The sequence below is a fragment of the Hakea prostrata genome, chromosome 7 (genome assembly GCF_041222555.1).
Source record: "Hakea prostrata isolate BN-2017 chromosome 7, UWA_Hpros_2, whole genome shotgun sequence".
Taxonomy (NCBI): domain Eukaryota; kingdom Viridiplantae; phylum Streptophyta; class Magnoliopsida; order Proteales; family Proteaceae; genus Hakea; species Hakea prostrata.
Window position 1 is genome coordinate 70,149,701 of NC_142606.1, and position 14,253 is coordinate 70,163,953.

Consider the following 14,253-nt stretch of genomic DNA (forward strand, 5'->3'; position numbering starts at 1 on the left):
CACAAGATTCGAAAAGAATTAGATTCAATCATACATTCTTACCTTTCATTCGTGCAAAGTCACACACAATCATCACACTATAATAAATATCAAAATAAAGCAAGATATTAATAATGAAATTGAAACAACATTATCACTTACCAGACATGGATAAGTAATCCTTGCTCGTGATTGTGTTATTGTATAATGCGGGTATATGGTTTCCTTAGACTTGACCATGGGACTTGTGGATCACACCTCTGGGTATCGCTGGGTTTATGCTCCTGCAACTTTGGATCAGCATCTATCTCAAGATCCCAACGGCGAACAAGACAAAATAGGAGCCATCAGGATGGTCCACACTGGTGTACTGGTCGTAGCACTGGTCACTATCTTCTCCCATGGCATTCGTAGCTGTACCATATAAGTAAGGGTCCTCCATACTAGCGCATGGGAGATTCTGTACCTGCAACGTCATCTAAAAACATATCCCCAGAAGGGTGAGCTCAAAAGAACTCAAGAAGTAGTTCAATCACAACAAACAACTACAAGTAGTTCAAAACAAACATGATGCAATGATATGAGACAATGAATGCAAATATGCTTCTAACTCTAAGTATGTTGGTCTCTATTGGCAGACACTCAAAAAGATCAGACACCATACTCCTTTGGGTAGGTCTCAAATCACTTTCCCTCACGGCTCTGATACCACTCTATCACATCCCCCAGCCAATACCTTAACCATGATACCCGAAGTGTGATCCACAAGTCCCATGGTCAAGTTTAGGGAAACCATATACCCACATTACACAGTAACACAATCACGAGCAAGGAATAATCAATTTTTACCTTTATTAAGAAATCAATCAAAGAAATAATCTTGAAAAATAATCAGAGTGTGGAATAAAATAATACCAATCAAAGAAAGTAACTACAGAGTATAGGGGAAAATAACTCTATAGGTCCAAATGCGGAAGAGTATATCAAAACTCTAAAGTAGATCTAAAGTTATTACAACCAAAATAAAAGTCTAGAAGAACAAAGAATAAAACTATTCTAAATCTCCATGGGCTCTTCTTATTCTTCAGTCTTCATCTTCTTTGCCTGGGGTTTATGCTCCTGCAACTTTGGATCATCATCTAACTCAAGATCCCAACGGCAGTAGGAGCCATCAGGGTGGTCCACACCGGTGTACTGGTCATAGAATTGGTCACTATCTTCTCCCATGATGTCCATAGCTGTACCATATAAGGAAGGGTCCTCTGACTTGGCGCATGGGATCTCTTCCGTACCTGCAAGGTCATCTAAAAACATATCCCCCAAAGGTTGAGATCAAAAGAACTCAGGAAGTAGTTCAATCACAACAAACAACTACAAGTAGTTCAAAGCAATCATGATGCAATGATATGAGACAATGAATGCAAATATGCTTCTAACTCTAAGTATGTTGGTCTCTATTGGTAGAAACGCACTAAGATCAAACACCATACTCCTCTGGGTAGGTCTTAAATCACTCTCCCTCACAGCTCTGATGCACGTCTTTTGGGTTCTTCGGTGGTAGTTTGGTCCTACTCCTTCTCAGACATTCCATGGCTGAGGTTTAGGTCAACACTATCGCTCACCACCATTGGTCTAAGTACTGGTGCGTGTCAGGGTTAATACCTAGCTCAACTCAACTCATCTCCTGAGTCACATCTACTCAGAGTCGGATGCCTCCCTTTTGTGCACTAGACAGTCCGTCTAGGTATGATAGCCTCCCTTCTGTGCCTATGCAGTTCGTTCCGGTATCTCCATTTCTAGAGTCACCATCTCCCTCTTGGATACGGAGACTCTCAACCCTATTGGTCATCCACATATAATAAACGGAAAGCTCTCATGTCTTCTCCTTGGTTGGTTACCTGTCTTGTGCCCATAAGCCCAGGCTTATTATGTGCAACCCTACCAATGAATGGCCCCCACAATATGATTTACGTCCTCTCATGGCTCTAATGTACGTCTTTTGAGAAATCACCATTTCTGCCAAGGGTCACTCGGTCTCAATTCCTTCCGACTGCACTCAAGGTCCATCTTCCAAGTCCATTATCATTTAGGCTACATCTTCTTCCAAAATCAAACAAGGTTTCCATAATGGGATCTTCACTATCAATCTCCATTGGTTCTAGGTCAGAATCAATGGGTTCAATAGGAAGGGTCCACAGTTGTCTTCTACCTTGACTTCAGGTCTTCGGACCTACAACATGGACTTTTGGATTAGGGTAGTGCGGGATTTCACAGCGTGAGGTTCATAGAGAACTTCTCCAACCTAACAGTTCCTATGACAAAACTAACATGTAAGGTGTAATTTTTTTTGGACTAAGAGGAATGCAATCCCTTCCAGTATAGGCGGAATGACGATCTACACAAATGAGTCAAGGTGGGATTGGGTTGTTGCTAGTGCAGCATGGAAGGGTGGTTCGTTATGCCTCCAACAACTAAAGGATTATGAACACAACTACCCCATAGATGATTTGAGTTACTAGCATTCATCTATACAATGAAGATATGGCATCATTATCTATATATATCTGAAATGGATTGCCCATTTACACAGACCGCAAGAGCCTCAAATACTTCATCAGCCATAAATAAGTGAATATGAAATAGAGAAGGTAATTGGAGTTAGTAAAGGACTATGACTGTGGCATTCAGTACCAACCTGGAGGAAGCTGAACATAGTAGGAGATGCCCTTAGCAAAAAGAGTTATGAGGGAGCTATGACCATACACTAATGAGTAAGTCCTTTGCCTATGCCACATGTGAGATGGAAATGGAGATTATACATGCACAATCAAATACCATCATCTACGCTTTGACCTAGCAACCATCACTTAGGACCATCATAGGTTCTCCATGTCACTGACCCAGAATTAGGAAAGAAGATGTATAAGTAGATCCACTAGGACATAGGAAGTCCTATATTTTACTCTGACAGATGAAGGAAATCTTTTGTTCAAGGGGACATTATGTGCACATGTAGATGAGGAGCTGAGGTGGACAATTCTTTGATGCAGATTAGTCATTCACCATGCACCAAGGAAGTATAGAGATGCATAAGGACTTGAAGCAAAGCTTTTGGAAATGGAATGAAAGCGGATTTTGTCACGTCCCCCCAATCGGTACCTTATCCAGAATACCAGGAGGTGTGATCCATAGCTCCAGAGATCAAGTTTAGGGCGATCATATACCCATATAGCACAATAACATAATCAAGAGCAAAAACAAATCATTGTTTTCAAGTAATTTAAGAAACAATCAAGTAAGGATCTCAAAAGGATGACAAAAGAATATCAGAGTGTGGAAAAAAAGATACCAATCAAAGAGATAACTCTAGAGTATAGCGGAAAATAACTCTACAGACCCAAAGCGGAAGGTAGATCGGATCTCTAAAGTATTCTAAAGTTATTACATCACGTTAAAAGAAAGAAAGAAATAGATTACAACTATTCAAAGTATGTGCCCTTGTTCAAGATATAATGTCTGTACTTCAGGGTCTCTGTCTCTAGCAGGGGGTACTCCAGATCTAGATTTGGACTAATCCTGACATGCACAATCATCACACCGGAAGTCTTCACTATATAGTTCAGAACAGCTAACACAGAACTGCTGGACTATTAAAACTTCTCCCCATTTATAGACATGCGTGAACAAAACTAATCCTTTTTCTACATCTCATCTTCATATGTACCTTCATTTCAATACGACCATGGTGTCAAAATTTCATGAAACTGATCATATTGGAAAAACGTCAATTTAATGCAACCTACTTACATTTGAACAATCAAAACTTACATTCTTTATGGTTAAAAATTAGTAGCCACATCTTTGAGTATACTCATTAACAAGCTTTGCAAATGATGAAGACTTGTCCTCTAACAACTTAGTTGGTGAGTCATATTCCAATATAATGCCTGCTTGAAACAAGAAATTAACATTTCAATTAATAAGAAAGCAACTAAAAAAGGATGCAGAGAAGTATTACTGAAATTAACTGAATACAATAAATCATGGTGTACCAACCATTATCGAGGAGGACAACCAAATTGACATCAAGAATTGAAGTTATCCTATGGGCTATTGTGATCACAGTAGACCCTGAGAATTGTTCCCTAAGCGCATGTTGAATTAGATAGTCAGTTGCACTATCCACAGATGCTGTAGCTTCATCAAGTACTAATATTTTGCTTTTCTTAAGTAGTGCCCGTCCTAAACACACTAGCTGTCGTTGACCCATGCTCCAATTCTCACCATTCTCAGTCACTGGGATTACCGTCAATAAGAATAAGTTAGTTATTCAAGGTCTTACTTTCAGTACCATAACTGTTACCTTTTTTTTTTTGGTAGACATAACTGTTACCTTTTATGAAAAGGCCCAGGAAGCTAGCACATTTAATTGTGCACTAGAAATTAAACATTATATACAATTATAATCTTGGAACTATCCTGTCCATGAACATGGAAAAATTGATGCTGAGCAAGTTTCATATCAAACGAATATGAGAAAAAACCAACCTGAAGAATCAAGGTTCTCTTTTCTCTTTCTAACTTCATCACCCAGTTGAACTCTATCTAAAGCCTAGAACAATAAAAAGCCCATATCAAACTGTCATGTTTCTTTATTATTCAACATGACACTGATCAATACTTAAAAGTGACTAAGAAAAAGTAGAAACGAACAAGCAAAGGAGCTAAGAAGTAACAAAAACATGCTAGGAAACATATTACACACTTTGATATCCCAATTAAGAGAGTATTTTAGCCTAAATTTGACCTAAATCTGGCCTACAACAATTCATAGAGATATATGTCCCTACCAGTCAGTTTCTATGTATCTGTTTTGTGCAGAAATCATTTGTCAACATAATATGTAGACTTTGCCTTCGTCACTAATTATTGACTTTCAAATGAAAAAGTGTACCTCCCAAATTTGTTCATCAGTGTACTCGTCCATTGGATCTAGATTGGTTCTGAGCGACCCTTCAAACATTGTTGGGTCTTGTGGAATGATGCTCAATTTTGACCGTAAGGTATTGAGGCCAATTTTAGAAATGTCGATGCCATCTATTAGAATTTGACCGGTTGTAGGTTCGAGTGCACGAAAGAAAGTTTGTACTAGAGTTGATTTACCACTTCCTGTTCGTCCAACGATGCCGATCTTCATCCCTCCTAGGAAAGTGCATGTTAGACCTCGCAAGATAAGAGGAAGATGTGGGGCATAACGTGCCTATAAAAATAAGAAATATATAAGATTATTTCACTTAGTAAAATTCCCTAAGAGTACAAATATTCATTAAAATTAGGTAATTAAAGTCTCTATCTCATAAAAATAAAGAAATAAGTAAGGAGATAGACTCAATGAATCTAGGTTGAAGATTACCTGGAGATTTATAATATCAACTCTTCCTTGTGATGGCCACTCATAATCTAATTCATCTTCCACTCCCACTAGAGGGGGTTCACTAGGGATGCAAGAATATTGTAGTATTCTTTCAACAGATATGATTTTAGTCTCAAGTTGATTAAGATCCCATACAACTCCATGCATGCTAAAACCAAGCCCGTATGTGACTACTAAACCCATAATACCTTTAAGAAAATATGAGGAAAAAAAGAAGAAGAAAGAAACAAAATCATAATCACTCTGAACAATAAGCATGGCTTTCCAAAAGGATACTTTATAAGATCTTAAGTTCAATTTATTACCTGGATTGAGTACTCCATCTGGTAATGAAATTAAGAAAACCAGAGAGACAGCATATGTGATTGAGGCTAATATATCCATACGAAAGCATAGCCATTCCATCGCACCAGAAAAATGAAATTTGGGCCGAGCATACCTATCCACTAGCTTGAGATTCGTATCCATAAATTTATCTTCTTGATTAAAGCATCTAATTGTGGTCGATCCTAAACTAGATTCAGCAAAATGTTGTATGATTGGAGCTTGACATACTCCAAACAATCGTGACAGTTCTCTTGCTGCAGATATATAGTATTTCTACAAGAAAAGGTTCATAATAAAAATAAAATTAGGTGTAACTTAAAAGAAATTGAACTCATAAAGTACTGAGATAATGTGAGAGACATTGTTTATTAGATATTTATTAGTATTAGCTACATAAATTCAATTCGTTGACTGAAACACTTAGACTCTTTCATAATATGAGACTTACTTCCCCATAAACGTCATGTTTAAACAAATATGATTCCATCATTAATCCAATTTTGACATGAACAAAGTAAATTTGGATACCTTAATCAAATAACTTTTTGAGCAACTTATATATGATATATTAACTATGGAAAATTATAGCTGTGATAGAATCATCTGAATCTAAAGTAATCTTACCTGATACCAGATACATGTTATGGTCATCGGAATAAAAATTATCAACATTTTCCATGCAACTTGTGACATTACTGCAACAGTTCCCAAAAATCCTATGATTGAGACAATAAGTTCTTGAATCTGATGTGGAATAAATGTATCTACTGCACTTTGATCTACAGACACCTACATAAAGGAAGCAAAAATAATTTAAAACTTATGTTACTTATATGGTGACCAAGTAATTTCACTTAGATCTTAAAAGTAAAAGAGTATATTTACTAACCCGGTTTAGAATTCTTCCACTTGGAGTAGAATCAAAAAATGATAGGGGAGCACGAAAAATGCATAAGTGCATTTTGTTGAAAAGCAATGTTGCTGTTTTATATCCAGCACTTACGACAAGCATGGACCTTATAAATACACATAGAGAGCTTCCAAGGATCAATGCAATATACACAAAGATGATAGTGGATTCTTTAACATTAGGTCTTTGATCCTTTGAAACAGGATTTGCTAGTACCATCCAATAACTACTACTTATTTGGAGAAGCTTAACAATAATTTGTGCTAGCAATATTAAGGGTGCAAAGACCCCTCTATATGCAGCAGTAATGTACTTCCAATAGACCGAGAAATTGACTCCATCCTTTTCTCTCTTTTCTTCTTGGACAAGTTGTTCTTCTGGCGTTATTGGTTTTTCTGTTTTATAATCATTGGATTCCCTTCCCTCATTTTCTTGCATGAACTTGTTATCATGTTTCATATTATCATCTTCGTCACTATTAGTCATAGTATTCAAAGTTTCTCTTTGCTCAATAGATTTAGTATATGCCAAAGCATTTTTATGTGCACCTACTAATTCCATAAAATCAGTTCCTACACTAAGAATTTCTTCATATTTTCCTGCTTGAGTAATTCTTCCATCTCTCATGACCTGCCAAATAAATAAGGTAAAATAATCACTCTGAAAAAAGGATAAGAGACTTGGAATTAATGTATAAATAAATAAGGCATGCTCTTACCAAAATAAGATCAGCAGAAGATAAAAATTCTACTTGATGGGTAATGTACATTACAGTTTTTGAATCCAAAATTTTCAGCAAACACTCCTGCCATAAAATTTTAGACACTCACAATTAGGATTTGAGCATAAAATGTAGTTAATAAAAAAATGATACATATTATGTCATAATGATAAGTAACATCAAACCATGGGTTTCATAACAAAATATACATGGTTTGATATTATAAGTCTTCATTTCTTGTTTGTTTAAACATAGTTGGAAAACCAGGTTTTACACATACCGAGTCACTAGAATTGAGTCACAAATTTGAAAACGTGGACAAGAGCTGTAAAGAGGTCTAAGTACAAAATGTCGTGAGTGGGTCATGAATTATATGAGTCTTATTTGATTCAGTGTTCTGAAACTAGTCATGATACGACAATGTTTGACAAGGCTGAGTATGGGTAGTATAAGAAAACCTAGTTTTTCAATTGTATTTTGGTTAACCATGATTTCATTCTTCACAAATCAAATTTAGTTTCTAACAAAAAAAAAAAAAAAAGAGAAAAAAAAAGAAAAGAAAAGAAAAAAGAAAGAAAGAAAGAAAGAAAGAATTATATAAGTGCTTAGATGTCTAACTTTAGTCAAGATTGTCAAGGAAAAACTTAAAAAAAATAGGTTAAATGGGAGCATACCTTAAACAGATGAGTTCCTGTATGAGCATCCACAGCACTAAAAGGATCATCAAGTAAATATATATCAGCATTATGGTACAAAGCACGTGCAATCTGAATTCTTTGTTTTTGCCCACCACTTAGGTTAATCCCTCTTTCCCCAATGATAGTCTGGTCGCCAAAGGAAAACAATTCTAGGTCCTTCTTTAGTGAACATGCCTCAAGAATCATCTCATACTTTTCCTTTTCCATCTTCTTACCAAACAATATATTGTCTACTATCTTACCACTTTGTATCCAAGGTGATTGTGCAACATATGCTTTTGTCCCATTCAACCAAATATCTCCAGATACCTTTGGTATTTCTCCCAATATGCTTGCAAGTAGACTTGACTTTCCTGAACCAATAGTGCCACAAATGGCTACTTTCATACCATGATACACTCGAAGATTAAGATCTCTTAATGTTAGATCAGGGGAGTGAAGATCCCAAGAAAATTTCCCATTTATTATTTCAACCGCAACCTTGACGTCATCTCTTGGAAGTTTTCCTATTGTATTTGGAAGGAGATTATCAAGACATAGATATGATACTATTCGATCAAGGGAAATTTTAGTTTGAACTATCATAGCGACTGTGTCTGGGAGATTGTAAATGGGCCATTGCAAGATTTCAAATGTTGCAAGTGCAGATAGAATGTTTCCAGACTCTAGCGGGATCCCCATAAACATACAAAACCCAAAAGTAATCATAGACACGAACATGGGAGCTGAGGAGTAGACAAAAGCACTAATAGCTGATGTATAAAGTAATTTTTTTAACCATCTTGTTTCAAATTTCCTTAACTGAATTACTTTAGCCAAGAACTTCATATCCCAACCCTGGAGCTTTAGTATCCTAATATTCCTCAGGGCCTCAGATGTCACCTTCATTCTTTGATCTTTTGAATCCATTAATCCTCCTTGAAACTTCTTGTTTAGTTTTCCGAGTGGAACATTTGCTATCATCAAGACCAACGTGGCAACAAAAGCTATGAGTGAAGCAAGACCAATGCTCCTATACAAGATCAACAATGCTAGAATAATCTGAATTGGTACCCTCCATATATCATGCAAGTACCAACTAAAATATCCTGTTCTTTCAACATCAACACTCAGTAAATTAATGTTTTCCCCATCCTGTTTTGATTGGCTCGAAATCTTGAGACACTTCTGATATACTATTGAGAATAAAGCAGCACGAATCTTAATTGCAGTATTTCGTAGTTGAAAGAACAAATGTCTCTCTGTGAAGCACCATATAAGCTTTGAAAGAAAGAAAGTAAGCACCAGAACATACCCTTTATACTTCGGTTTGTCAGAGCTATTAAGATATTGAATAAAAGTGCCAATAAGGTATGGTCCAACATAAGAACATAGTGTGCATACCATGTATAGGAGACCCGTCCATAAAATTTCCTTTCTGGTTGAGAGAATCAAAGCCATTACCAACTTGAATGTGCTTAGTTGACCATTGTTACCAATACCATTACCATCAAAGTCAAGTTTATTTCTAAAATGAGCAAAGACCACATTGGCACTATGACAATCCGCAAGGTGAGGAACATCTTCAACTTCCAGTGTTCTTTCATATCCTAGTGCAAGTAGAGGCCCCATCCAAGAGAAAGTAAAAATACTAAGTAAATTGGCATTTGCATAAGGAGTCATAGTGTCTTCACCAATATTTGGTGCTTGTTTACGGCCACCATTGCTTTGACTAGAATTACTTTTCAAAAGAGGCTCCAATAATTGGAAAGATTCATCTTCATGTCTCTTGCCAATCAGTCCAGCATAACAGAATAACAGACCAGCAATAATGGATACAACATCAGATACCCATAGCAAGAAGGATAAGGATGAGAATTTCCAATACAAGCCAAGATGTATTAGAAAATGAGAACATGACATTAGGAAATAGAAGGTGCACCAAATCCTTAGTAGATTAGGGAACTTATGCTCATTTAAACGGAAAAAATGGGCGTACATGTAGACACATATCATAAACCAAGTGAGTGCTTTAAATACAAAATCCAATTGGATAGTGTACTTCTGATCAGTCCAACCATGTTTGTATCCAGAGAGGTAATTTAACACGCATAGAAGAATATTACAGAAAGACAGACTTATGCAAGATATAAGGGCTAATGAGTAGTAAAAGTATGCATTCTTCAGCATTGGTTTTGAATTATTAGGTGGAGATAGCCTGTGTTTCTTGCATACCCAGAAAATGGATAAAACTAGTAAGAAAATCAGGTGTGAAGAAGCAGAAATCCCATGCGTGACAATGGTTATAGAAGACTGGGAAAAGAGTATCCAAATATCCTTTTCATTTTTTGATTCTTCAAAATCATCCATGTTTGCAGATTTTCTTTTCTTCAGGTTGTAATTTTATATCTTATTTCTGGTAACTCCAAGACAAATCTAATTAGCCGCCCACACTTTCAAATTAATGCAGACCCATCTGGAAAAATGTTGTGAGATCTTTAACATAGAAATTCCATCTGATGTGTTTCATTGAGACTTTAGATATTAGATGAACACTGGAGCTTCAATACCATCTTTAGGTGTACTTGAATCTGTTGGCATATAAATTGTTTAAAAAATATATAAGAAGCTATACAACTAATAAAATCTTTATAGAAAAATCGACGTTTGAAGTAGTAGTCATATATGAAGAAGTCCATGTTCGATCACGAATATGACTTCAAAAAGAAAAGAAAAAAGAGCCTGGTGATACTGGATGAAAGCAAGCAATAATTATTTTAGATATTGGAGCAAATTCATAGGAAATCATAGAAACATCAAGTGATACGCTGAAGATTTTTCTTCTCAGAAACTAGACTTATTCCAAAATACCAGATCTATATACAAAAGTTCCAAATAAAGTAAACACAAGTGATAATGGTAACATAATAAACCTGTAAATAGAAATATCAAATATTGGCATGAAATAATGTTTCTACCAGATACCTTTTCAAACCACTGATGGAATTTTAAGGAAGATGAGGAGAAGAATTTTGTAACATAATTCTGCAACTTACAGCATGCAATTTGATTTTGTCTAAATTGATAAATAGATTGAGTAATAAACTGTTAAGGGTAGTGTCTTGAAAAAAAATTGGTACAAGTTAACAAAAAAATTACTTTGTTAAATATAGTAACCATAATTTTGATGTACTTATTATACACCCAAGCTTCAATGAGCTTCAAACTTCCCATGCCCATCAAATACCCCAAAGAAGTGATCTTTAGGGTTAGACCCATATGGAGCTTAATGCTAAAAATACTAAAAAAAAAGAAGCTTATTACAACTTATCTTGGGAATTTTCGTTTGTTGTTCTGAGGGGTTTTGGTTTTACTGAAATAGGGTTGGGTTTATATATATGAGATGTTAATTTCCACAAAAAATTATATTCTATTGAATGGGAGGCTAGTTGGCTTCTTTGGGGTTGAGAATGTTTTGCGTCAAGGTGACCTTATCTCTCCTCTTCTTTTCTTCCTTGCGGAAGAGGTTCTGTGTAGAGGCCTTCATGCTATGTTGATGATGGAAAACTCAAGGCTTTACCTAGTCCTAGGGGTGTAGAGGTTCCTTCTTTCCACTTGTATGCTAATGATATATTTATTTTTGCTAATGCTTCACTGCGACTAGCTTCGTGTGGCCCTAGAGGAGGCGGGTTTGGGGCGTGGTAACCTCATCTGGGCCCATGGATGCATTAGTAAGTCAAGGTTCAACCACTAGGGAAGAGGGTCTTGATGTTCGCCCAAATGAGAACCAGGTGGGGCCATTTGGGTCACAATAGGTTTCTTCCAGGGAGGAGGTTGCCTCTTTGGACTCCCGGAGGAGTTTAGAAATTGTTCTCCCTCCTGTCTCTCTTCCAGCATAAGTTGATGTCCGTTCTCTTCGTTGGAAACCTGGCCGCTCGAGGAAGAATTAGAAAGTTAAAGCGATAATTTCAAGGAACATGATGTCTATGAGTAAGGAATTTCTGCAGGTTGATTCAGTTTTGTTGAAAGAGATAACTAAACATGCTGGCCTCTCTGAAAGGGAGGATCGCTTAGCCCTCTAATTCTCTATTCTGAATCTTTTTCTGGAATATTCGCGGCATTGGTAAATTTGCTTGACGATGATCTCTGAAGCTACTATTGTTGACTAACCAACCAGACATTTTCTATATTGCTAGACCAAAGGTGGAGATAACAAAGTGCCCAGTCCCTTTTCTTATCGGTTGGGTGTTCTTCTAGTTTTGATCATAATTTCCGTAGTAATAAAGAACCAAACTTATGGGTCTTTTGGAAGAGGGAATTGCAGCACCCTGTGGTTCTTGGTTCCTTTGATCAACAAATTTCTCTGCAACTTGTTTGGAAAGGAGTGCAGTTCAGCCTCTCTATGGTGCATGGTTCTTGCATTCGAGCTGATCGTAGAAGGTTGTGGTTGGAGCTGATTAACTAGCTGCTATCTAGTATGCCGTGGGTGGTTAATTTGGGGAGATGTTAATGCAGTCTTACGATCTTCAGGGTAATGTTTGCCATTGGAAAGGCATGGTCCATGGAGATTTTTCCATCAAATTTGCTTGGGATTTGTATAGGAGAAAGGGAGTGACAATGGACTACGCAAACTTGATTTGAAAGTTGAAGTTACTGCCTAGGCAGCATGTATTATGTTCGCGCAAGTTTTAGGGGAAGATTCCGGTGGATGATGTTGTCATGACCAAAGAGATACCCTTGGTTTCTAGTTGTAGTGTGTGCTTGGGGGCTTCAGAGGAGTTCACTCATATTTTTCTTCGCAGCTGTTGGGAGACCTTGGCAACAAGGTTTGGTAAGATTTGGATGGCACACTTTTTTTCTAGATAGTTGCAAGTGGTGGAGGTAGCTAAATCATTGCCATTAAGGATTGCTTGGTTGCATGGTTGTTTCCTTCTTCTACTCTACTTGTGGTTTGTTTGCAATAAAAGTAGGATGAGGAAGTGCTACTCACTAAAGAATGGGTGCTGCGTCGGATCTTTTTTTATCTCGCTCATCATGATTATGTGAGTGATGGAAGGAAGGTCACGCAAAGCGCTTTTTTCCCAATCGAGGGCGTTTGGGGCTGAAACTCATTATTAAGAGCTCTAGTCCTCCTTGAGAAATTTTATGGGTGTCGCCTCATGTAGGGTGGGTGAAACTGAATATGGATGGCTGCTCCTTGGGAAATCCTGGCAAATCGGGAGCAAGAGGGGCGTTTAGAGATGAGTAAGTAGTTGTAATCCTTAATTACAGAACATTCTAGGGTGTTAAAATGAATTTTGAAGATGAAATGGAGGCCCTCATGCAGGATTTGGAGTGGGAAAAAAAGTTAGATGTGCCACGCCTATGGATTGAGTGCAATTTGGTGGCTGTAGTGGTGTTGATACAGAAAGGAAGATTCGTGGTTCTTTTTGCAACGCTGGAGAGGCCTTGAGTCCTTAACCAACAAAGATTGGAAGATTTCCCACTGCTATAGGGAAAATAATAAGGCTGTTGACTTCTTGGCTAACTGGGCTACAAGACTGGGTAATTCAAAATTTAATACACCTTGGACAGCAACAATGAGTGAACTAGACCTAGAGGCATCTAGTCGCCCTCGGTTCAGATTCTAACTTCGTTTTTCTTCTTTTATGTTAGTTGGAACCTATGAGATTGGGTGTACTGGGGGCAACTGATGTTGCAGGTTCGAGTATAGGTTCTTTGGTTGTATGAGTATTTCTGTTCCTTTTCATTTTTAATTCAAATGACCCTTTTAGCAAAAAAATGTTAGAAGCCTGGTGGACTTTTTGAAACAATAAAAGAATTTTCTGGGTAGCATATAAGCCTAGAAAAAGGCAAGCTTTTCCTTGGCCACTTACCTCACCACAGGAAGCAGAAAATCTTAGAACTTCTCCACATCCCCATTACTCAGTACCTACAAGATATGTTGGGGTTGACATTTTTAGTGGAAGGGTTACTTTCTCTAAGTTCCTACTTAGTGCTTAATAAAATCAGGAATCCCCCCAAGGGTGGAGAGGAAAGCTACTTTCTATGGTTGGCAGGGTTGAGCTTGTTTGCTCCATAATCTCCAGTATGCCGGTGCGTACTTATTTGGGGTATTGGTGGCTCGGAAATATTATTAAGCTAGCAGGGTCTTGGATGAGAAATTTTTATTTGGACAGAGAGCATAGAAGCTATTAAAAGAATT

The 14,253-nt window shown here is 37.2% G+C and overlaps 1 protein-coding gene across 1 annotated transcript; it reads right to left on the bottom strand.

Annotated features, from left to right (window-relative positions):
• Positions 1-283: 283 nt before the first annotated feature.
• On the bottom strand, positions 284-10,418 carry LOC149011908 (ABC transporter C family member 3-like). Its single transcript, XM_089162793.1, has 12 exons — positions 8,046-10,418; positions 7,369-7,455; positions 6,630-7,280; positions 6,365-6,529; positions 5,719-6,013; positions 5,393-5,601; positions 4,934-5,239; positions 4,528-4,591; positions 4,036-4,275; positions 3,837-3,926; positions 1,084-1,283; positions 284-457 (listed from the first exon to the last, which is right to left on the bottom strand). The coding sequence occupies exons 1-12, from the start codon at positions 10,416-10,418 to the stop codon at positions 284-286; spliced, it is 4,854 nt and encodes a 1,617-aa protein (XP_089018919.1).
• Between the last annotated feature and the right edge of the window lie 3,835 nt (positions 10,419-14,253).

Bases quoted from the DNA above. Each gene is read 5' to 3' on its own strand.
- LOC149011908 (XM_089162793.1), bottom strand. From the start codon at position 10,418: ATGGATGATTTTGAAGAATCAAAAAATGAAAAGGATATTTGGATACTC. The intron at 6,530-6,629 runs GTTAGTAAATAT...TCCTTTATGTAG, and splicing joins GTGGAAGAATTCTAAACCGG to GTGTCTGTAGATCAAAGTGC. The intron at 4,276-4,527 runs GTTGGTTTTTTC...CGGTAATCCCAG, and splicing joins AGAGAACCTTGATTCTTCAG to TGACTGAGAATGGTGAGAAT.